The 22,264-nt window shown below is 49.8% G+C and overlaps 1 protein-coding gene across 1 annotated transcript in view; it reads right to left on the bottom strand.

The window, feature by feature from the left end:
• The window catches only part of LOC143986833 (uncharacterized), a 293,231-nt gene that overhangs the window by 12,920 nt on the left and 258,047 nt on the right, over window positions 1–22,264 (bottom strand). The window contains exons 12-13 of the mRNA XM_077485241.1: window positions 21,181–21,333; window positions 5,669–5,818 (exon numbers count right to left, since the gene is read on the bottom strand). Coding sequence (XP_077341367.1) covers window positions 5,669–5,818; window positions 21,181–21,333 — 303 coding nt within the window. The remainder of the gene's footprint in view (window positions 1–5,668; window positions 5,819–21,180; window positions 21,334–22,264) is intronic.

Below are 22,264 nucleotides of genomic sequence, written 5' to 3'. Positions count from 1 at the left end.
TGAATATAGCGGTGTATACTGCGGTCAGGGCACGCAGACAACAACCACTACAGAAGAGCAAGAACGAAAAATCGGCCGATAACGATCGGTGTATACTGTGTTGAAGGTACACAGAACACCCATTAACTGCTACAGATGCCAACACACTACACAAGGCCGCCGCGCTGGCGGCCTTATATAGTGTGGGGAGTGTACTACACAGCCTGAGCTATGATTGGCCACAGGCATCCTGCCTGTGGCCAATCATGGCTCTCCTCGCTGCCGGCGCTGTGATTGGGCCGTGAGCGCCACACGAATTTGGTGCGAATTCCGAACGGGTGAACAGCCGATGTTCGAGTCGAATGTATGTTCGACTTGAACACGAAGCTCATCCCTAGTCACTGGTCCCAAAAAAGTGTCAAAAGTGTCCGATCTGTCTGCCGCAATGTCGCAGTCCCACTAAAAATCACTGATCACTGGCATTACTAGTAAAAAAAAAATTATAATAAAAATGCCATAAATATATGCCCTATTTTGTAGACGCTATAACTTTTGCGCAAACCAATCTACATATTTTTGGTAAAAAAAAGTGTATAATACATTTTGCCATAAACTGATTTTTTTTTCAAAATTGTTGCTCTTTTTTTGTTTATTGCGCAAAAAAATAAAAACCGCAGAGGTGATCAAATACCACCAAAAGAAAGTTCTATTTGTGGGGAAAAAAGGGAGTCAATTTTGTGTTGGGTACAGAGTCGCACTACCACCCAATTGTCAGTGAAATAACGCAGTGCCATATCGCAAAAAATGGCCTGGTCATTAAGGGGGTAAATCCTTCCGGGGCTGAAGTGGTTTAGGTTGCAAGGGTGTTATGAGTGCTCCTTTCAGAGGACTAATAGAAGTGATCCCTCCCCTTCCAACAACTTGGTTTACTTCCTGCCCTTGAAGAGGAAGGGAGGTATCTGGGTAATGGTTGTCAGTGTGGTAAGTGTGGATTGGCTACATATACCTCCCACTTACCCCTTCTCTGTCATTCTGAATAAAGAGGACTTACAAATGATGTGCACCTTTTCCTGCCATAGTCTTGTTTAATCTTCTCCTGCAACCAACATGTTAAAAAACAAATTGTATTATATGATTAAAGGGATGTCTTTGGAGGCAGGAGGGGTGACTTTTGGACTCTGGTATATGGACGTCATGCCAGTCCTGTGCCTCCAACCTTTGGTGCTTGTGCATATATACTATAGTGTTGGATTAATGAGGCTCCTTGGGTATCTCCTGCAGAGAGCAGGGCACGATGGGTATTGGAAATCTGGGACATGATAACAGCAATGTGTAGAGTCATCTTGTCTGTTTTCTTAAGCCCCTTTCACACTAGCGGTCTGATCGAGTCCACCTGTCCATTTTGTGGGAGGACCAGAAATGACCCTCCATTCTCCTCTATGGAGTGGCGGGTGTAAGTGGACATGTGTCGTTTTACACCCACCTACATCTAATCTGCTAAAAATGAATGGATGGGGTTCTGTTACCCTTCATCCAGGGCCAGTGCTACCACTAGGTGGACTAGGCAGCCGCCTAGGGTGCACTGCCGCCTAGGGTGCCCGGCCGCTGGTGACCCTCTTCCCTCTCTCTGCAGCCAGTAACTAAGTCAGTCTCAACACAACAGGCAACCGCTCCAGAGTCCCTCTGTACAATGCCAGAGGCGTAGTGGCGGCGGAGAACTGTGTCATCTGCTGCGCCTCTGATCATCACAGTGCCAGACTGCTAGTGACCTGTCTGTCTGTGTTTCACTGTCACCACCAGTCTCTGATCATGTTCCACTACAGCCAGCTCTGCCTCTCTCTCTGCCCAGTTCCCATATGTTGCATGGTCCATTCTCCCCCCACAACTCCGCCTCTTCCCCTCCCCTCGGCCTTTCCAGCAATGTCCATTTTCCAGGGCTCGGTGCTTTTACCCTCTGCTGTGCAGGTACTCTGCAGGATCAGAGCGCCCTCCTGCCGGCACAACACTGGCAACATCCCCTCTGCTGGTAAGAGACTTCATTTCCAGCCCAGCCTGCCTGCCTTTAGTATGTGTCTTCAGACAATTGTACAGCCCCTGCGGTAGTGAGAACAGGAAAGGCGAGAGAGAGCTGGTGTCCTATCAGATACTGTCCCCCATCACATAATGTCCGCCGAGAAGCCGAACATCTCTGAAGAAGAACGGAGCCTGCGCACTGTGTCCAGGTTGAAGCCCCACCATCCAAGTGGACATAGAGTTAGAATATAAAAGAGCCGAGCGAAGCGAGGCCGTGCCCGAAGCGTGGTGAGAGAAGCGAGCTGGCGAGGGGCCCTCTTACTATCTGCAACCCTATGTCCACTTGGATGGTGGGGCTTCAACCTGGACTCTTCTTCTTCGGAGATGTTCGGCTTCTCCTTGTCCCCTGTACTGCGCAAGCGCTGCGCCTGTGCAGTATGGCCCGGACACTATCCGATAGGTGGACACTTTGTGTCAGAACACAGGGACAAAACCCCTCCTCCCAGGGGCGGACTGACCATTGGGCCACTTGGGCACTGCCCGAGGGTCCCTTGCCACTAGGGGGCCCAATCAGGGTTGCCAGCCTCAGTAAAACTAGGTAAAGTATGTAAAAATCTGTGTTTTTTTTTACATTTGGATCTGAAATGTCCCTTACCAACATCCTTTTGGTCTAAAAATCCTGAGATTATAGCTGCCCCACCTCTCCAGTACCTTCTCAGCCAATAGAAACATGTCTGTGTATACTGTGTGATTGTATATTGTGTGTGTGTTTGTGCATACTGTGTGGTCTGATTGCCTGGGGGCCCCATAATCTCCTATTGCCCGGGGGCCCCATGAGTTGTCAGTCCGCCCCTGCCTCCTACTTCCCCCCCTGGGTAGTCTAAGATCTGTGCTGCTGGTTCTCCTCAGCTCAGTTCTCCTCCCAGTGAGGCTGTGGTCACCTGTAGTGGAACCTGGAGAACAGGCACGTGTCCCACATGATGCTGCAGCCCAGTCAGAAGAAGGTAGCTGAAAAATATGTCACCAGGCAAACCATGTGTACTGTACAGGGTCTGAGCCAGGAAACAGGACACCAGGGGTGGTGGGGATCTGCACATACAGAATCCTGACAGTTTGTGTAGTGGGTATGAGCAGCAGACTATAGCTTTGTGAAGGATGTCCTGTCACTGCTTCGGGGCCCCAACAGGCATGCAGATGCACACAGGTTGGGTGAGACACAACCAGAGTAATGGTAGTATTGCTCATAGCATCATATAATACTGACTGCACTGCACGCATGTGTCAAATATAGTATTATGTCCTGCACTGGTTGACAGACTTATGCCGCGTACACATGATCAAACTATCTGTCGGACTCGAGTCCGCCGGACAATCTGCCCGTGTGTGGGCTCCGGTGAACTTTTTTTTACCCAAAAGTCCGGCGGACTTAGAAAGTAGTTTTGACTCAAAAATACAGCCGTGTGTTTGCTAGTCCGCCGTACTTTTGAAATGAACTGACTTTCCCGCACAGAGAAAAGTCTGTTAATTTTGAGCGCGGCTCCAGGTAGCTGGGACTAGCGAAGGAAGTCAATGTCGCCGCCTATGGACTTAAAGGGAAAGCCCTATGCTGAAAAAAGGCGTGGGGGTACCCCCTAGGTCCATATCAGACCCTTAAACAAGCACGCTACCCAGCTGGTCAGGAAAGGGGTGGGGACGAGCGAGCGCCCCCCCCCCCCCTCCTGAGCCGTACCAGGCCGCGTGCCCTCAACATGGGGGGGGTGCTTTGGGGAAGGGGGGCCGCGGTCTTGCATGCTTGGATAAGGGACTTATATGGACCTGGGGGGGGGGGACCCCCACGCCATTTTTTCGGCGTAGGGCTTCCCCTTTAAGTCCATACCAGGTGACAGAGCCAGCGACGTGTCAATCTCGCCACCGAAGGCGGCGACATTGACTTCCTTCACTAGTCCTGGCTACCTGGAGCCGCGTTCAAAATGAACGGACTTTCCTCCGTGTGTGGGAAGTCCGGTCATTTCAAGAGTATGGCGGATAGTCTGCCGGACTAGGTCCGCCGGAAAAGTCCTGTGTGTGGGCAGGTCCGCTCGTTCGGAAATTTGGCAGACTTTCCGGCGGTTTGTCCACCAGACTAAGTCCGCCGGATAGTCTGATCGTGTGTACGTGGCATTATGCTGCTTGCTGCCTCCTGTTCTAATCTTGAAGGATTTTATGTGTGCTTTACACTGCTTGCAACTTTGCTTTGTCCGTTTTGCTGCCAAACACAGACAGATCACGGATCCACTGCATCCACTTAAAATTCCTTCCAGAAAGTATAAATACAATTGGACATCTCAGTGACTGTAAGGTTAGGTGGGTAGTCTATAGAGATGTGACTCCCCCAGCCTACATACAATAAGTGTTTTTTTTTTTTTGTGACTCATTGTATGTTAAAACAACATTGTCTTGAGTGGCGGTGTAGAATATTTGATATTTATTCTTTTTAGTCATTGTGCCACATTGTTTTTTAGATGGATTTTAATAAATGTATTATATTTTTATATTGTGGTCCATTCATCTGACAAGGTAACTTATTTTATTAGCAGCAGCTATTCTTTATTGCTGCTACATTTTTTGTATTTTGGAGGAGGAAATCCTCCATAATTGTACAAATCACTGTTCAGCCGTCTCTGATCTGATCTACCATCCCTGATCACTGGCCAGGCCTGGACTACACAAAGATGAGGTGTCCGGGGATCTGTCCTGTCCATATCGCCTGGTGATTGCTGGCATATACAGAGCTGGCCCTCACACACCAGACTCTTAGCCCCAGTTCACACTAGAACGTGGTGCAGGAAAACTTCTATCTATGTGCATTTCCCGCACCGCATTCAAGGCGGAGGGGGTGTGGCAAAATTAGGTTTCGCCTAGGGCAGTGATGGCGAACCTTGGCACCCCAGATGTTTTGGAACTACATTTCCCATGATGCTCATGCACTCTGCAGTGTAGTGGAGCATCATGGGAAATGTAGTTCCAAAACATCTGGGGTGCCAAGGTTCGCCATCACTGGCCTAGGGTGTCAAATATCCTTGCACCAGCTCTGCCTTCATCTGGGTGGATCAGATGGCAATTTGGGTTCGTTTTCATCCGACAGTCCATAGAGGAGAGCAGGCTGTGTCCATGTCTACTCCTGTGACTCCCACTCCTGTCTGATCAATGTTTATAAACAATGTTACTTTGTATCTCTCTATCTCCTGTCTGAAAAATATTTGTAAATATATTGTTTTCTACCTCTCTAGCTTACATCTGAACAATGTTTATAAACACTGTGTCAGGTGTCCTTTTTTTGACAGCAGCAGCTTCTAAAGCTGCTGTATTTACACAGGAACTTCCTGCTGTCATTTTGACAGCCATTAGCAGCAAATGAGATGGGGAAACGCAGTGAGGAAGAAGGACAGGATGTACTACACACACCCTGTTTACTCCCAGTGTGTACAACTGGATGGATGCTTTTACAAAGCTGCTAAAAGCTGGATGAAAGCTCTGCAAAGGCTTTGTAAAAACTTGCTGTACACATTGTTCTTATACAAGCTGCACTGGGAGAAGGAAAGGAAGGATCGGATTATTGGCTCCTAGGGGCAATACATTTGGGTAAGATCTGGTCTGTACCGGGCTACTTAATATCTTATCACAGTCATCCACTTACTGATGGGTTCCTGGCAACGAATAGAACAGCCGACGTTACAGCACTTCTTTCTCCCGAGACAATCCAAGTCTACGTTACAACTCCTGGGGATGGGGCCCTTACATAGTAAAGGGGGGCTAACCACGGGACAGGTGCCCGGTTTCACCACCACTGCAGGAAAAAAAAAACATTTATCATTATTAGTATTATTTTTACAGGCAGTTATATTGACCTAGCGCTTTACAAATACCTTGTACATTCACATTGTTGTGGATAAACCCACTATCCTCTTTTACGCTAATAAGCGCCCTCTCATCACATCTCCCACATTTCCCCAGTAAACAGATATAATCACCATCTTAGCTCCATCATTCCTTCATCGTCCCTGCTGGACAGAGGGTCTTGGCTTTTATTCACACACACAAAGGAAGCCACAAACAGGAAGTCACAAACAGGAAGTCACAAACAGGAAGTCACAAACAGGAAGCCCTGGCCCCAACAGCCAATCGCTTCCTCCACAGCATATGACCTCACAGGATATGACCAAACCAGCTATGACTAAACAGGATAACACCAAACAGGACATGAGTTTATACAACAACCAATGACTACCGTTCCTGCTGATGGGAGACCATGTGCAGGTGTAAGCCATGGCACCCCAAATATGTTGATCAGGCATACAGGGGTGACACAAGTGCACATCCGCTAAACCGATAATGTTTTTGCAGAGTGAACATATCCCCCCAGACGAAACATCTGTGCATTGCACAGGGGCTCTTTCACCAGTGGACATACCCCCACTCTGCAAACACCTCTCTCCAACCTCAGGAAGTTTTCCACTATCAAATGGATCTCAACCAGCGTCAATCTGCCCCAGTCTGCTCTTAAAGCGGCTGGGGGAGAACTAACACTGGGAGACACTATGACAATACATATTAAAATACATCTTCATAAAATTTACACAACAGTCCCTCCTCTTGTCATATGCTCCCATGTGCCCCTCAATCTTGATCTTCTTCTTACACCTGGAAATGAATCAGTCCTTACAGTCCATATGAGTCCATAAAAAGGAAAACAAAGCTTGACATGTAGACTCTGTTCTTCAGGAAAGATGACTTAGAGAAGGACATGAAGGCCGGTCGGTCTGGGATCCTCTGTGTCTTGTACTTGGGTTGGGTTTTGGGGCGTCTCATCTGCTTGGGCTCTGTTCAGTCGTCCAATCAGGCAACAGTAGCACCTCATCGCAGCATATAGAAGGAATGTATACAAAAACATCATGAATATTGTAACGGCACCCCTAATATAAAGGGGGTTAACGCCGTTTACGATGTTCCCTCTACTAGACACACATCCACTCGCTACCAATATCCACAGCTAAAAGACCCTTTCCTATAGGAGCTGACCCCTCTGTCAAAAAGACGAGACGCACTCTGTCTCTTCTGTAGTAGGAATGACTTTATTATTGAGAAACATTGTAACTTTATACACAATTCAAGGCACATGCTTTAACATGAACAAGGGCCCAGCTCCACCCACACATCCCAAGACTCAACACCTCATCCTGACGTCTGCTAGGCTTCAAACGATCCCACCCAATACACATCTTTTCACAAAGGGTTGGCAGCCAGTCTGTCTGGCACTTTACAATACACACAAGGACAGACTTAAATGAACAATAGAAATGCAAAACAACAATTTAATTCCTCACAGCAATGATACTTAACCCCCATATACAGTATACATCCAATCTATATACAATGTATATACAGCCTTGAATATGGCTATCACAGACCATATCGGGGGTTTCTTTTATTCACCCTGTGTCCAAAGTGACCCCACTGTCACACATCTCCCCTTTCGGCAGGGGACTAACAGAGGAGGGGACCCCAGACGGGTTGACTCCGCAGTTAGTCCATGGGTCCATTCTTCCAATACTGGATAACCCATCAACATTGCACTAGGAGCCCGGGAGGGTGTCGGTTTGCCGGGACAACCCATCAGCATTGCCGTTTTGCTTACCGGGTCGGTAGCTGATGGTGAAGTTGTAAGGTTGTAGGGCTAAGCTCCACCGCAGCAACCTGCCATTATCTCTGGAGACCCGGTTAAGCCAGACCAATGGGTTGTGGTCGGTGACCAGTGAAAATTCCTGTCCGTATAAGTAAGGGTTCAGCTTTTTAAGGGCCCAGACCAGGGCCAAACACTCCTTCTCCACTGCTGCATAGCTCACTTCCCGGGGTAATAGTTTTCTACTCAGGTATGCGACAGGGTGTTCTCCTCCATCCTCCCCAACTTGGCTCAGCACCGCCCCAAGTCCAAACATGGAAGCATCTGTGTGGACAAGAAAACGTTTGTTAGGTACTGGGGCAGCCAAGACAGGGGCATTTACAAGTGCTTGCTTGAAGGCTAGGAATGCGGATTCACAAGCTGGAGACCAGAGGACTTGCCTAGGTAAATTCTTTTTCGTCAGGTCAGTCAGAGGTTTGGCGATAGCACTATAATTAGGGACAAAACGTCGGTAGTACCCTGCAGTTCCCAAGAAGGCCAATACCTGGGTCTTAGTACGGGGCGTGGGCCAGTTAGCTACTGCCTCTACCTTGGCTGGCTCGGGTCTCTGGTTCCCACACCCCACTCGGTGTCCCAGGTACTGCACCTCCGCCATCCCTAGATGGCACTTGTCTGGTTTCAAGGTCAGGCCTGCGGCCCGAATTTTGTCCAGAACCACTTCTACGTGAACCAGGTGCTCCTCCCAAGACCCACTGTAGATCGCAATGTCATCCAGATATGCACATGCAAAATCCTGGAAGCCATCGAGGAGCCTATCCACCATACGTTGGAAGGTCGCCGGGGCATTTTTCATTCCAAATGGCATGACCTTAGACTGGTACAGGCCAAATGGGGTAACAAATGCCGACTTGGGGATAGCATCCTCGGTCAGGGGGATCTGCCAATAACCTTTACACAGGTCTATTGTAGTTAAATAACGTCCCCTGGCTATACGATCTAGTAGTTCGTCTACCCTGGGCATCGGGTAGGCATCGGTGGTGGTCTTCTCGTTGAGTCGCCTGTAGTCCACGCAGAACCGGGTAGTCCTGTCTTTCTTAGGCACCAGGACTACAGGCGAGGCCCAAGGGCTGTCAGAAGGCTCAATGACTCCTAACTGAATCATCTCCTGTATCTCCTTCCGCATTTCCTCTCGGACTGCTTCAGGGATACGGTAGGGGGGCTGGCGGAGGGGTGCTTGTCCAGGGGTCTCTACCTTATGTACAGCCAGGGTCGTATAGCCCGGTCTTTGGGAGAACGTCGCCTGTTTCTCCCACAGAAGCCGCTTAGCATGTTCCTTCTTTGTGGGGCTTAACCGGTCTCCTAGCTGTACAAGGCTAATGAGGTCAGTCTGGGGCTCTCTCTTTAGTAAGTCAGGGAGGGGTAAACCTTCTGAGTCGTCCGCAGCAGGGGCACATACTGCAGCAACATCCTCCTGCCGTTCCTGATACTCCTTCAGCATGTTCACATGAAAGGTTCGCTGGATTCTTTCATCTGCACAGCTGGCAATGACATAGGTAGTATCACATACCTGGGCTACTACTTTATACGGGCCCTGTCAAGATGCCTGCATCTTGTCGGTCTTCACAGGCTTGAGCACTAAGACCTTCTGCCCAACCTGGAAGACCCGCTGTCGGGCCCCCCGGTCGTACCATCTCTTCTGTCTTCCCTGGGCCACCTGGAGATTCTCTCTTACCATCAGAGACAGTTGCTCCATGCAGTCCCCGAGTTCCAGAACATAGGGTACTATGGGGGTCCCTTCTTGCTCTGTCTCTCCCTCCCAGTGTCCTCTGATGAGATCGAGGGGTCCGCGGACCCTTCTCCCATAGAGCAACTCGAAGGGCGAGAACCCAGTAGATTCCTGGGGTACCTCTCTGTACGCAAATAACAGGTGAGGCAGGAATCTCTCCCACTCTCTGCAAGAGTCCGAAAAGGTCCTCAGCATTTGCTTGAGGGTCCCGTTAAAGCGTTCCAGAGACCATTAGTCTGGGGGTGGTAGGGGGAGCTCAGTAAGGGCTTAATATTGCACACCTTCCACAACTGCCGGGTGAGTACCGCGGTAAACTGGGTTCCCTGGTCAGAGAGAATCTCCTTAGGGAACCCCACTCTGGTAAAAAATCTTAACCAGGGCATCAGCTACTGTCTCTGCTTCAATGTTGGACATAGCTACTGCCTCTGGGTAACGGGTGGCGTAGTCCACCACTGTGAGAATATACTTCTTTCCGGATGGACTAGGCTGGGCCAGGGGACCCACAATGTCAATGGCTATGCGGTAAAGGGGCTCCCCAATAATAGGCATGGACATGAGTTTAGCCTTAGGGTGGTCCCCCCTCTTCCCTATCCGTTGACATGTGTCACACGTTTTGCAGTATTGTCGCACATCCTGGCTAAAATTGGGCCAGAAGAAATTCTGTGTGATCCTATGGGCCGTGCGACGGAACCCTAGATGTCCTGCTAGCGGCACATCATGCCCGATTCGCAGAATCTCCAGCTGGTATTTCTTAGGTACCACCAGCTGTCGTTTCTGCGAAGGGGCCTTACTTCTCTGAGATGGCTTAGGGATCCTATACAGTCTATCCCCATCCCATTCAAACAGCTCCCCATCTATTCCCCTTTCCTGAGTATCTGCCTTAGCCCTATACTTGTGTAAGGTCGAGTCCTCCCGAGTTTCCCTCCCGAATGCTTCTGGGGTATCCCAGCCTAGGCGCGCCTGATCTAAGGTACGTGTCGGGGAGGATAGTCTCACCTGGGTCTCTGCAGCAAGCGGGCCGGTTCCAGCAGTACGTGTCTGGGCACGGGTAGTCACAGGGTTGACTTCATCGGGGCCCATCGGGGTTTAAGCAGAAAGGAGGGGGGCCAAATCATTCCCCAGTAGTACATCCGCAGGCAAGTCCTTCATCACCCCCATATCACGTGTCCCGAACCAACCCCCCAATCCAGGTGAACACGGGCCACGGGTAGCCGGAAGATGGTACCTCCCGCTACTCTTACGGCTACAGTGTCTCCGGTGTGTTGGCTCTCTGGGATGAGGTTCTTCTGTAGTAGGGTCATGGTAGCGCCGCTATCACGTAAGCCATTAGCTACCGTTCCATTAACCCGGACCGTCTGCCTGTGTTGTTGCCTGTTGTCCCGGTTAGCTGCTTGTATTGGATCAGCCACTTGCAGGACGCCCCAATGTTCTTCCTCCTCAACGCAGTGGGCCGCAGGCATGGGTGTGCGGGGGCTCCCCCTTGCTGGTTGTCTCCATGACTGGGACTGGATAGCTGGATTTAATGGACAGTTTGGCTTTTTGTTTACATCCGAAACACCTGATGGGTTGTGCATAGTCCTGGGAGTTGAACCTGGGCTGCTGAGGATAAGTGGCCGCTGGGGTTGGTGCTGAAGCTGTGTTAGAGGCTGAGAAACTGGGCCGAGATGGTGGATAGCGCTCGCTTCCGCCTGACCTTCGAGAGTCCAGATATTCATCGGCCAAAGTAGCCGCTTGCTGTACAGTCTGTGGTTGCTTATCTCGTACCCAATCCCGTAGTACCGGAGGGGTGTGGTTAAAGAACTGTTCTAAGAGTACTAGTTGGGTGATGTCCTCTATGGTATGAGCGTGGCTTCCCTGGATCCAGCCCTTAAGGTCTCACTGCAGACGATGTGCCCACTCCACGTATGTTATGTGGGTTTGTTTCCGGGATTCTCGAAACTTAATCCGGCCGGCTTCGGGTGTAATGGCAAATCGGGCTAGCAGAGCTTCTTTTACCCGGTCATAGTCTTTAGCGTCCTCATCCTCCAGGGCCCGATACGCATCCGCCGCTCTGCCAGTTAAATTACTTGCCAGTAAGGCGACCCAATCTTGGGGCAGTACTTCATGTATCTGGCATAGTCTCTCAAAGTCCTGCAGGAATGCTTCAATTTCCTCCTCTCCCTCCTTAAATAGTTTGAACGCCCGAAAGGGCAACTTACGGACAGGCGCTGCATCTTTAGGTGTTGTCTCCGATTGCTGTATTTCTTCCATTCTCTGCTCATGTTGCCGCTCTAGTTCTCTCTCCTGTCGCTCATCCTGCAGCTGGATGTCTCTAATGGCATTCTGTATGGCGGTCTCTGATGGGTTAGCACCATATAATGCCACCCGCTGTCGAACTCGTTGCTGAAACAAGTCTTCAACTGACCGGGGTCCTGCATCACCATCCCTCTGATCCATCTCGGTTAGTTCCTTGATCAAGGTGGCCTTGTTCTTTGTCCCACTGGTCCCTCCACGGCTCTCAAGTAAGTCTTTCAGTGTGGCTTTCCTGCGGGCTGCATAGCTGGTCATTTACTGTGGTGGTTTGAAGTGTCCCAGTAACTGGAGGGAAGATCCCACTGCTGCCACCAATGTAACGGCACCCCTAATATAAAGGGGGTTAACACCGTTTACGATGTTCCCTCTCCTAGACACACATCCACTCGCTACCAATATCCACAGCTAAATGACCCTTTCCTATAGGAGCTGACCCCTCTGTCAAAAAGACAAGACGCACTCTGTCTCTTCTGTCGTAGGAATGACTTTATTATTGAGAAACATTGTAACTTTATACACAATTCAAGGCACATGCTTTAACATGAACAAGGGCCCAGCTCCACCCACACATCCCAAGACTCAACACCTCATCCTGACGTCTGCTAGGCTTCAAACGATCCCACCCAATACACATCTTTTCACAAAGGGTTGGCAGCCAGTCTGTCTGGCACTTTACAATACATACAAGGACAGACTTAAATGAACAATAGAAATGCAAAACAATTTAATTCCTCACAGCAATGATACTTAACCCCCATATACAGTATACATCCAATCTATATACAATGTATATACAGCCTTGAATATGGCTATCACAGACCATATCGGGGGTTTCTTTTATTCACCCTGTGTCCAAAGTGACCCCACTGTCACAAGTATATATAACCCTACTTCCTTCAACCATGGTCTGGGGTATGAACCCATATCCCTACTTCCTTCAACCATGATCTGCTGAAAAAAAAAAAAAATCCCTAAAGACTCCCAAACTCGTAAAAGGATTCCAACCTTCACTAGCTATAGCTCTGGCTTTGCCTTGCAGGGATCTAAACCTTATCCATATGGGCAAGAACTTTGTCACCAGTATCCTCGATCCAGGTACAACAAGCTTTACCTATGAATTCCCAGAAAACCCCTTGGACTGTGAGAACTTCCTTGTAGCTTCAACAGTTACATTGAACATCCCATCCACAACGGATGAGAAATTGTTCAATCGTTTCATAAGCTCAAGCCCCCATGTGTACAAGCAGGAAACCATGCCCAGACCTGGTCGGGGGTTGGTGAGCATTTCCCTTCCAGCTGTCCCTGCCATTCTTACCTTCTCCTGCGCCATCAGATCCTCACGATCGGCCACGACATAAGATGCTGGGGTGAGTTTCACCCTGACTCGTGAACCTCTTGCATTAGGGAGAATTACCCTATAAGCTGTAGATCTGCATTAATACCAAACTAAAGTTGAAGAACACTTGTGGGCTACCTAGTTGTCCCGATACCAAAGCTGGCAAGAACCAGAGCTATTGTTTAAATTATAATTAAATTTTACCCTCTAGAAATGTATTTTTAAATTCTATTGACAAGTGTCTGTTTGGATTTTACTAGTTTGTCAAAACTCCTCATACCAATATAAACATCACATATAGTATGTACCGCTGTCATCGCTGGGGAACTAGAGCACGGCGAAGACTCCGAGTAGACCCAATCATGTGTCCTGTTTGCATTCTTACCTAATTGGAAGATACACCTTAAAAATATAAATAAACAAAGATACTCCTCATCCTTTGGTGTAGTTTAGCAGCTTCTTGCAGTGGCTGCGGTGGACCCAGTTGTCTCGTCCCTCAAGCTCAGTCATACACACATTCCAGGCTGCACCGAATGGGTCCCATAGCAGAGGCAATAATCACAATTCATCCATTTGTATTTCTCTTATAATTACAAACTTATTACACAACATACGGTTACTTACACATAACAAACATACAATTAAAATCCCAGCATTATACCAAAAGACGAAAAATTTGTTCTTTTGCAAAGGAGAACCTACCTAACACATTAGACAGCCTACTGATCAAATTGCGAAGGAGGCACTGTTCACTCCTACCTGGCTCGCCATCTTAACTGTCGTGGATAAACCTTTGATCCAACGGCGGGTTGGCGTCAAGCAGTGGGTCTAGGATGATCCCCCAGCTGTGCAGAAGTTGCATACCTTTGCTGAGGGTATGAATCACATGCGATGCTCCATTTCTTGTCACCAACAGCGTTGCAGGGTACCGCCATTTGAATTGGATCTTGTGGTTGAGCAGGCCCTTGGTGATTGGGTTAAGTTGTCTTCTCATCTGTAGGGTGTATTTAGAAAGGTTTGGAAACAAGAGAATTCCCTCGTATGGGCTTGGAAGAGCAGGATTGTTCCGGGCAGTCATGAGGAGCTTTTTTTTTATTTTGAAAGAAATTCATTCTCATTAAGACATCTCTTGGAATTGAGGCTGCAAGGTGCGAGGGTTTGGAAATTCTGTGAATTCGATCGATCAGCAGGTCTCTGGGAGATGCTTTAGGGAGGATCATGTGCATCAATTCTTTGGCGTATTTAGGGAGATCAGCAGACAGAAAATATTCGGGGACTCCCCTCAATTTCACATTGTTCCTCCTTGATCTATCCTCTAAATTGGCCAGCTTGGCTCTGACCCAGGATTGTTTGTTTTTTATGTCTGTGTATGTGTCGATCAAGTCATTGACGGTTGTAGTGCATTCTGTTTTCTAGGTGAGACACCCGTTCATCCATGACATGCATATCTGTATGTATTTTTGTAAAGAGAGCTGATAAGTCTGTCATTAATGATGATTGGAGTAAAAGCAGCATGTCCTTTAATGTGGTGTCTAACACCGGCAGGCCTGAGGTGGGGAATGCTGCCATGGAGGACTGTAGGGCCTGGTTCGCCTGGATGGAATTCAGAGCCTGAGCCTCAATTTAAGCTGCGCGTGGTTGCGGCGGATCGATCCGCATGCGGGCTTTTGCCGGGCTACCGGTTATGGGATTTGCCCCTGTCTTATTTACCAGAGTTGAGGATGAGCCGTGGGGGTCTAGGGAGTCATGGTTCTCATCAGGGAGATCCGTATATGCTTCTGATGGCGTGAGCGCGGCCGCGCTGACGCCATTTTGGAGCTGACTGACCTTCTGCGGGGGTTTGAAGAAGGTTGTGAGTTTCCTCGGGTAGCGTTCCGTCATCCGCTTCCATGACATAACTGGAACAGTTGAGTGGGTTGAGAGGATGTCGGATCGTTGTAAAGTGTCCGGTGAGATGGGCCGCTTTAGTGATTATATTCTCCCTGGGCTGTTGCGCACTCGGTCTAAGCGTCCATATTCGGCGCTGGCAGACCACGCCCCCCTGTCATGGATAAACCTACTATCCTCTTTTGCTAATGGTATAATGCATCTTTGAAAAACCCATGTCTCTCGCATTTCCCCAGTAAACAGACATAATCTTAGCTCCATCGTTCCTTTATTTGCCTTGCTGGGCAGAGGCTCTTGGCTTTTATTCACACACACAAAGGAAGTTACAAACAGGAAGTCACAAACAGGAAGCCCTGGCTCCAACAGCCAATCACTTCCTCCACGGGATATGACCTCACGGGCAGGGGCGGACTAACCCATCGGTCATTCGGTCGCCGTCCGAGGGCCCGGAGCCATTGGGGGCCCGTGGTTGGCCCAACGAGAGGCCCCTTGAAGCGGCTGTAATAATACCGCTAACAGCGCTCTGCTCCCCGCTGGCCCCTCCTTCTCTCCTGTCCGTCCCAGGTGCTTGCACTGTACACTACATCACCTAGGACGGACGAGAAGGGAGGAGGGGCCGGCGGGAGCAGCGTGCTGTTAGCGGTATTATTACAGGCATGACCAGGGTGAGTGAAACTTTTTTAACTGGAGGGCTGCCATCGGAGGGAGAGGGTGACTGCAGTACAGATGTATGGGGCCCGGGCCAGACTTCAGTGTGCTCTCCCCACACTACCCCCCTGCATGCTCTCCCCCCACAGTGTTCCCCTGTATGTCCCCCTCCCCAGTGTCCCAATGTGTGTGTCCCTCCCCCTTTTCCCCCTGTGTGTCCACCCCAGTGTCCCCTGTGTGTCCACCCCAGTGTCCCCCTGTGTGTGTCCACCCCAGTGTCCCCCTGTGTGTGTCCACCCCAGTGTTCCCCTGTGTGTGTGTCCTCCAGTGTGTCCCCCCCTGTGTGTCCCCGTGTGTATCCACCCCAGTGTCCCCCTGTGTGTGTCCCCCAGTGTTCCCCTGTGTGTGTGTCCCAGTGTGTCCCCCCTGTGTGTCCCCTCCCCAGTGTCCCCCTGTGTGTCCCCCCGTGTCCCCCCCGTGTCCCCCCCACCCAGTGTCCCCCTGTGTGTTCTCCCCCCACCCAGTGCTCCCCTGTGTGCTCTCCCCCCCCCCAGTGTCCCCCTGTGTGCTCCCCCCAGTGTCCCACTATGTGCTCCCCCAAGTGTCCCCCTGTGTTCTTCCCCCCTCCCCAGTGTCCGCCTGTGCCCTCTCCCCCTCCCAGGGTCCCCCTGTGTGCTCCCCACCCCCACAGTGTCCCCCTGTGTGCTCTCAACCCCCCCCCCCAGAGTGTCCCCCTGAGTGCCCCCCACCCCCCACAGTGTCCCCCTGTGTGCTTCCCCCTTCCAGGGTTTCCCTGTGTGCTCCCCCCAGTGTCCACCTGTGTGCTTCCCCCCCCTCCCCAGTGTCCCCCTGTGCCTTCTCCCCTCCCAGGGTCCCCCTATGTGCTCCTCACCCCCCACAGTGTCCCTGTGTGTGCTCCTCACCCCCCGACAGTGTCACTGTGTGTGCTCCCCACCCCCCACAGTGTCCCAGTGTGTGTTCCCCATCCCCACAGTGTCCCCGTGTGTGTTCCCCACCCCCCACAGTGTCCCCGTGTGTGTTCCCCACCCCCACAGTGTCCCCGTGTGTGTTCCCCACCCCCCACAGTGTCCCCCACCCCCCACAGTGTCCCCCTGTGTGCTCTCCTCCCCCCACAGTGTCCCCCTGTGTGCTTTCTGCTCCCAGGGTCTCCCTGTGTGCTCCCCCCAGTGTCCCCTTGTGTGCTTCCCCCCTCCCCCAGTGTCCCCCTGTGCCCTCTCCCCTTCCCAGGGTCCCCCTGTGTGCTCCCCACCCCCGACAGTGTCCCCGTGTGTGCTCCCCCACTCCCCACAGTGTCCCCGGTGTGTGCTCCCCACTCCCCACAGTGTCCCCGTGTGTGTTCCCCACCCCCCACAGTGTCCCCCTGTGTGCTCCCCACCCCCCACAGTGTCTTCCTGTGTGTTCCCTCACCCCCCACAGTGTCCCCCTGTGCCCTCTCTCCCCCCCACAGTGTCCCCCTGTGCCCTCTCCCCCCCACAGTAGCCCCTTGTGTGCTCCCTACCCCCCACAGTGTCCCCCTGTGTGCTCCCCACCCCCACAGTGTCCTCCTGTGTGCTCCCCACCCCCCACAGTGTCTTCCTGTGTGTTCCCCACCCCCCACAGTGTCTTCCTGTGTGTTCCGCACCCCCCCCCCCCCCACAGTGTCTTCCTGTGTGTTCCTCACCCCCCCCCCCCCACAGTGTCTTCCTGTGTGTTCCTCACCCCCCCCCCCCCCCAAACAGTGTCTTCCTGTGTGTTCCTCACCCCCCAACAGTGTCTTCCTGTGTGTTCCTCACCCCCCCACAGTGTCTTCCTGTGTGTTCCTCATATCCCCCCCACAGTGTCTTTCTGTGTGCTCCCCACCCCCACAGTGTCTTTCTGTGTGCTCCCCACCCCCACAGTGTCTTTCTGTGTGCTCCCCACCCCCCACAGTGTCTTTCTGTGTGCTCCCCACCCCCCACAGTGTCTTTTTGTGTGCTCCCCATCCCCCACAGTGTCTTTCTGTGTGCTCCCCACCCCCCACAGTGTCTTTCTGTGTGCTCCCCACCCCCCACAGTGTCTTTCTGTGTGCTCCCCACCCCCACAGTGTCTTCCTGTGTGCTCCCCACCCCCCCACAGCATCCCACGGTGTGCTCTCCCCCTCCCAGGGTCTCCCTGTGTGCTACCCCCAGTGTCCCCCTGTGTGCTTCCCCCCCTCCCCAGTCTCCCCCATGTGCTCTCGCCCCCTCCACAGGGCTCTCCCTGTATGCTCTCCCCTCCACAGTGTCTTTCTGCGTGCTCTGCCCCCAGTGACCCCCTGTTTGCTCCCCTCCAGTGTCCCCCTGTGTGTTCTCCAACCCACAGTTCCCCCCTGGGCCCTTCCCCTTCCCAGGGTCTCCCTGTGTGCTCCCCCCAGTGTCCCCCAGTGTCCCCCTGTGTGCTTCCACCCTACCCAGTGTCCCCCTGTGTGCCCCCCCACAGTGTCCCCCTGTGTGCTCTCCAACCCTGCAGTGTCCCCCATGTGCTTTTCCCTTCCGCCAGTGTCGCCTGTGCCCCCTTCCAGGTTCTCCCTGTGTGCTGTGCTCCCCCCAATATCCCCCTGTCCAGGTGTGGCTTGGGACGCAGGGGGCCCCATGATCTTCTATTGCCTGGGAGCCCCATCAGTTGTCAGTCCACCCCTGCTCACAGGATATGACCAAACCGGATATGACCACACAGGATATGACCAAACAGGACATGGGTATATACAACAACCAATGACTACCGTTCCTGCTGATGGGAGGCCATCTGCAGGTGTATGCCATGGCACCCCAAATATGTTGATCAGGCATACAGGGGTGACACGAGCACACATCTGCTAAACCGATAATGTCTTTGCAGAGTGAACACATCCCCCCAGACGAACGTCTGTGCATCGCACAGGGGCCCTTTCGCCGGCGGACATACCCCCACTCTGCAAACACCTCTCTCCAACCTCAGGAAGTTTTCCACTACCAAACGGATCTCAACCAGCGTCAGTCTGCCCCAGTCAGCTTTTTAGAATGGGTTGCGGGAGAACTAACACTGGGAGACACTATGACAATACATATTAAAATACATCTTCATAAAATTTACACAACAACATCTGTCCATGCCTTCCAGGATATAACAAGGCAATAACTGTGTACAGTATACTGAGAATAAGTCTTTACAACCACTTTAAACCTACCTAAAACTCGCATTTCTTTGGACATCGGGTGCTCTTTCCTTCTTTTCCAAATCTACATGCGGAAATAGCCGTAAGGCTGAATCGGAAAAGGTAGCAGCCCAAGCCCCAAGAGAGTTCACCGTCACCATCCAACTATTGGGCATAACCTACTGGAAAGGGATTTCTTGCTACTCAGCCACACAATTTCCCATCCATTACCAGTGACTGATCCAGTCAGTCCAGTGTGGTCTCCAGTACAAACCAGTTACCACTGTAGCTTGTGTCTCTGCTTCTCCTTCTAAGCCCCTCCACCAGTTTGTCTTTGCTCATCTCAAGACCATAGCAAGGGTGTTATCCACTCACAGTTTGATTCCTACAAACGTGTCTTTGTTCTACACCCTGTTCCAAATTATTATGCAAACTCTATTTCAGTGTCACAAAGATTAAATATTTTGTTTTTCAGTTTAACTCATGGATAGTATTGTGTCTCAGAGCTCTATTGATCATGTGAAAACAATCTCGGACACTTGTGATAATTAGATTGCCAGGTGAGTCCAATTAAAGGAAAAACTACTAAAGGAGGGTGTTCCACATTATTAAGCAGAGCACCATTTTCGAGCAATGTGGGGAAGAAAAAGGATGTCTCTGCTGCTGAAAAGAGTGAAATAGTTCAATGCTTTGGACGAGGTATGAAAACATTCAATATTTCATGAACACGTAAGCGTGATCATCGCACTATTAAGAGATTTGTGGCTGATTCAGAGCACAGACGGGTTTCGTGCAGATAAAGGCACATTGAGGAAGATTTCTGCCAGATCCATGCATCAGATCAAGAGAGCAGTGGCTAAAACAGCATTAAATAGCAGCAAACAGATATTTGAAGCTGCTGGTGCCTCTGGAGTCTCATGGACATCAAGGTGTAGAGTCCTCCAGAGTCTTGCAACTGTGCATAAACCTTCCATTCGGCCACCGCTAACCAATGCTCACAAGCAGACACGGCTGCATTGGGCAGAAAAATACATGAAGACTAATTTTCAAACAGTCCTGTTCACTGATGAGTGCCATGCAACCCTGGATGGTCCAGATGGATTTAGTAGTGGATGATTGATGAATGGTCAACAAGGCTACAACGTCAGCAAAGCGTTGGAGTCATGTTTTGGGCCGGAATCATGGGAAGAGAGCTGATAGGCCCCTTTAGGGTCCCAGAAGGTGTAAAGATGACCTCTGCAAAGTATGTGGAGTTCCTGACTGACCACTTCCTTCCCTGGTACAGAACGAAGAACTATGCTTTCCGTAATAAAATCATTTTCATGAATTACAATGCACCATCTCATGCTGCAAAGAAAGTCATGGTGTGGCCTCCAGCCTCCCCTGACCTCAATCCTATTGAGACCCTTTGGAGCATCCTCAAGCAAAAGATCTATGAGGGTGGGAAGCAGTTTACATCCAAACAGCAGCTCTGGGAGGCTATTCTGACATCTTGCAAACAAATTCAAGCAGAAATTGTCCAAAAACTCACAAGTTCAATGGATGCAAGACTTGTGAAGCTGCTATCAAATAAAGGGTCCTATGTTAAAATTTAATGTGACCTGTTAAAATGTTAAAACAGTTAAAATGATGTTCAAAGTTTGATTGAAATAGCTTTTGATTTCAGTAAATATGCTGCAAACACAACAAATGACAATTTTCAGTTCATTACAACCTATAAAGTGTTGTGAAACTTACTGTGCGTAACAACTTGGAACATTGCATTGTAAGTTTTTTATTTCGAAATTAGGAGGTTTGTTTAATAAAACTTCAACTGTACTATTAATAGTTGTTAACATGAGAATTATGCTGACTGTTGTTTACATCAATTATTTAGGTAAATGAGAAAAACATCATTGGCATAATAATTTGGAACAGGGTGTACATTATGGAGAACCATTAAGGCAGGGTGACACCTTTATTTGACTTTCTATTGGCCATGGGAGTTAGGAGAAAGTGGGACATGTAAAGAAAGCCTAAAGAGGAACTTCACCCAAAAGGGTAAGTTCCTCTCTTCCTCCTCTTCCAACCCAACCTCCTCCTTTACATTTGCCACTTTTTTTGGGGGGGGGGGGATACCTGATTATGACAGGTATCCATTCTACACTTCTGGTCAGATCACAATGTCTGCCGACGACCCGTGATCGCTCCTCAGAGAGCCAGAATGGGGATCTGTCAATGTAAACAGACAGATCCCTATCCTGTCAGGGAAGTAGAGAGAGATCTGCTGTTCCTAGTGATCAGGAACAGCGATCTCTCTCCTCCTCCAGTCAGTCCCCTCCCCTCACAGTTAGAAACACCTCCCTAGGGAACACTTAACCCCTTGATTACCCCCTAGTGTTAACCCCTTCCCTGCCAGTAATAATATCTTATCACAGTCATCCACTTACTTAAGGGTTCCTGGCAATAACTAGAACAGCCGGCTTCACAGCACTTCATTGTCCCGGGACAATCCGAGTCTACGTTACACTTCCTGGGGGGGATAGGGCGCTTACATACTACAAGGGTGTTAACCACGGGACAGGTGCCCGGTTTCACCACCTCTGCAGGAAAAAACACATTTATCATTTTTTATTATTACTATTATTTTTACAGGTAGTTATATTTACCTAGCTCTTTACAGATACATTGTACATTCACATCAGTCCCGGCCCTCCAGGATATAACAAGTCAATAACTGTCTATACTGAGAATGAGTCTTTACAACCACTTTAAACCTACCTAAAACTCGCATTACTTTGGACATTGGGTGCTCTTTCCTTCTTTTCCAAGTCTACATGCGAAAATTACCGTAAGCCTGAAATCGGAAAAGGTAGCAGCCCAAGCCCCAAGAGAGTTCACCGCCACCATCCATCATTGGGCATAACCTACTGGAAAAGGATTTCTTCCTACTCACCCACACAATTTCCCATCCATTACCAGTGACTAATCCAGTCAGTCCAGTGCGGTCTCCAGTAGACATGTGCAGAGTAAAATATTTCGTTTCGGAATTTCTTTTTCGTCCGAAAACTTAATTTATTTAGTTACTCCCGAAATTCGTTTTTATTTATTTTGTTTTTCGTTCAAAAATTGCATTCGTCCGAAAATCCACATGAATTACGGTCGAATCTGTCTTTGAAGGCTTATGGTGTGTCGAATGTATAAAGAAGATTCGACGGAGCTAGTATATAGCATACTTTAGAACCCTATTAAAGTCTATGGGACTCCAACGTTCAAAATCTAAAGTGCTAATTTTAAAGGCTAATTTGCAAGTTACTGTCCTAAAAAGTGTTTGGGGACCCGGGTCCTGCCCCAGGGGACATGTATCAATGCAAAAAAAAGTTTTAAAAACGGCCGTTTTTTGGGGAGCAGTGATTTTAATAATGATTAAAGTGAAACAATAAAAGTGTAATATTCCTTTAAATTTCGTAGGGGGGGTTGTATATAGTATGCCTGTGAAGGGGCTCATGTTTCTGGTGCTTAGAACTGTCCCTG

The sequence above is a fragment of the Lithobates pipiens genome, unplaced genomic scaffold, assembly GCF_037356315.1.
Source record: "Lithobates pipiens isolate NorthernLeopardFrog02 unplaced genomic scaffold, aLitPip1_a1.2 Scaffold_18, whole genome shotgun sequence".
In the NCBI taxonomy this organism is placed as follows: domain Eukaryota; kingdom Metazoa; phylum Chordata; class Amphibia; order Anura; family Ranidae; genus Lithobates; species Lithobates pipiens.
This window is presented reverse-complemented; position numbering and strand designations above follow the sequence as displayed.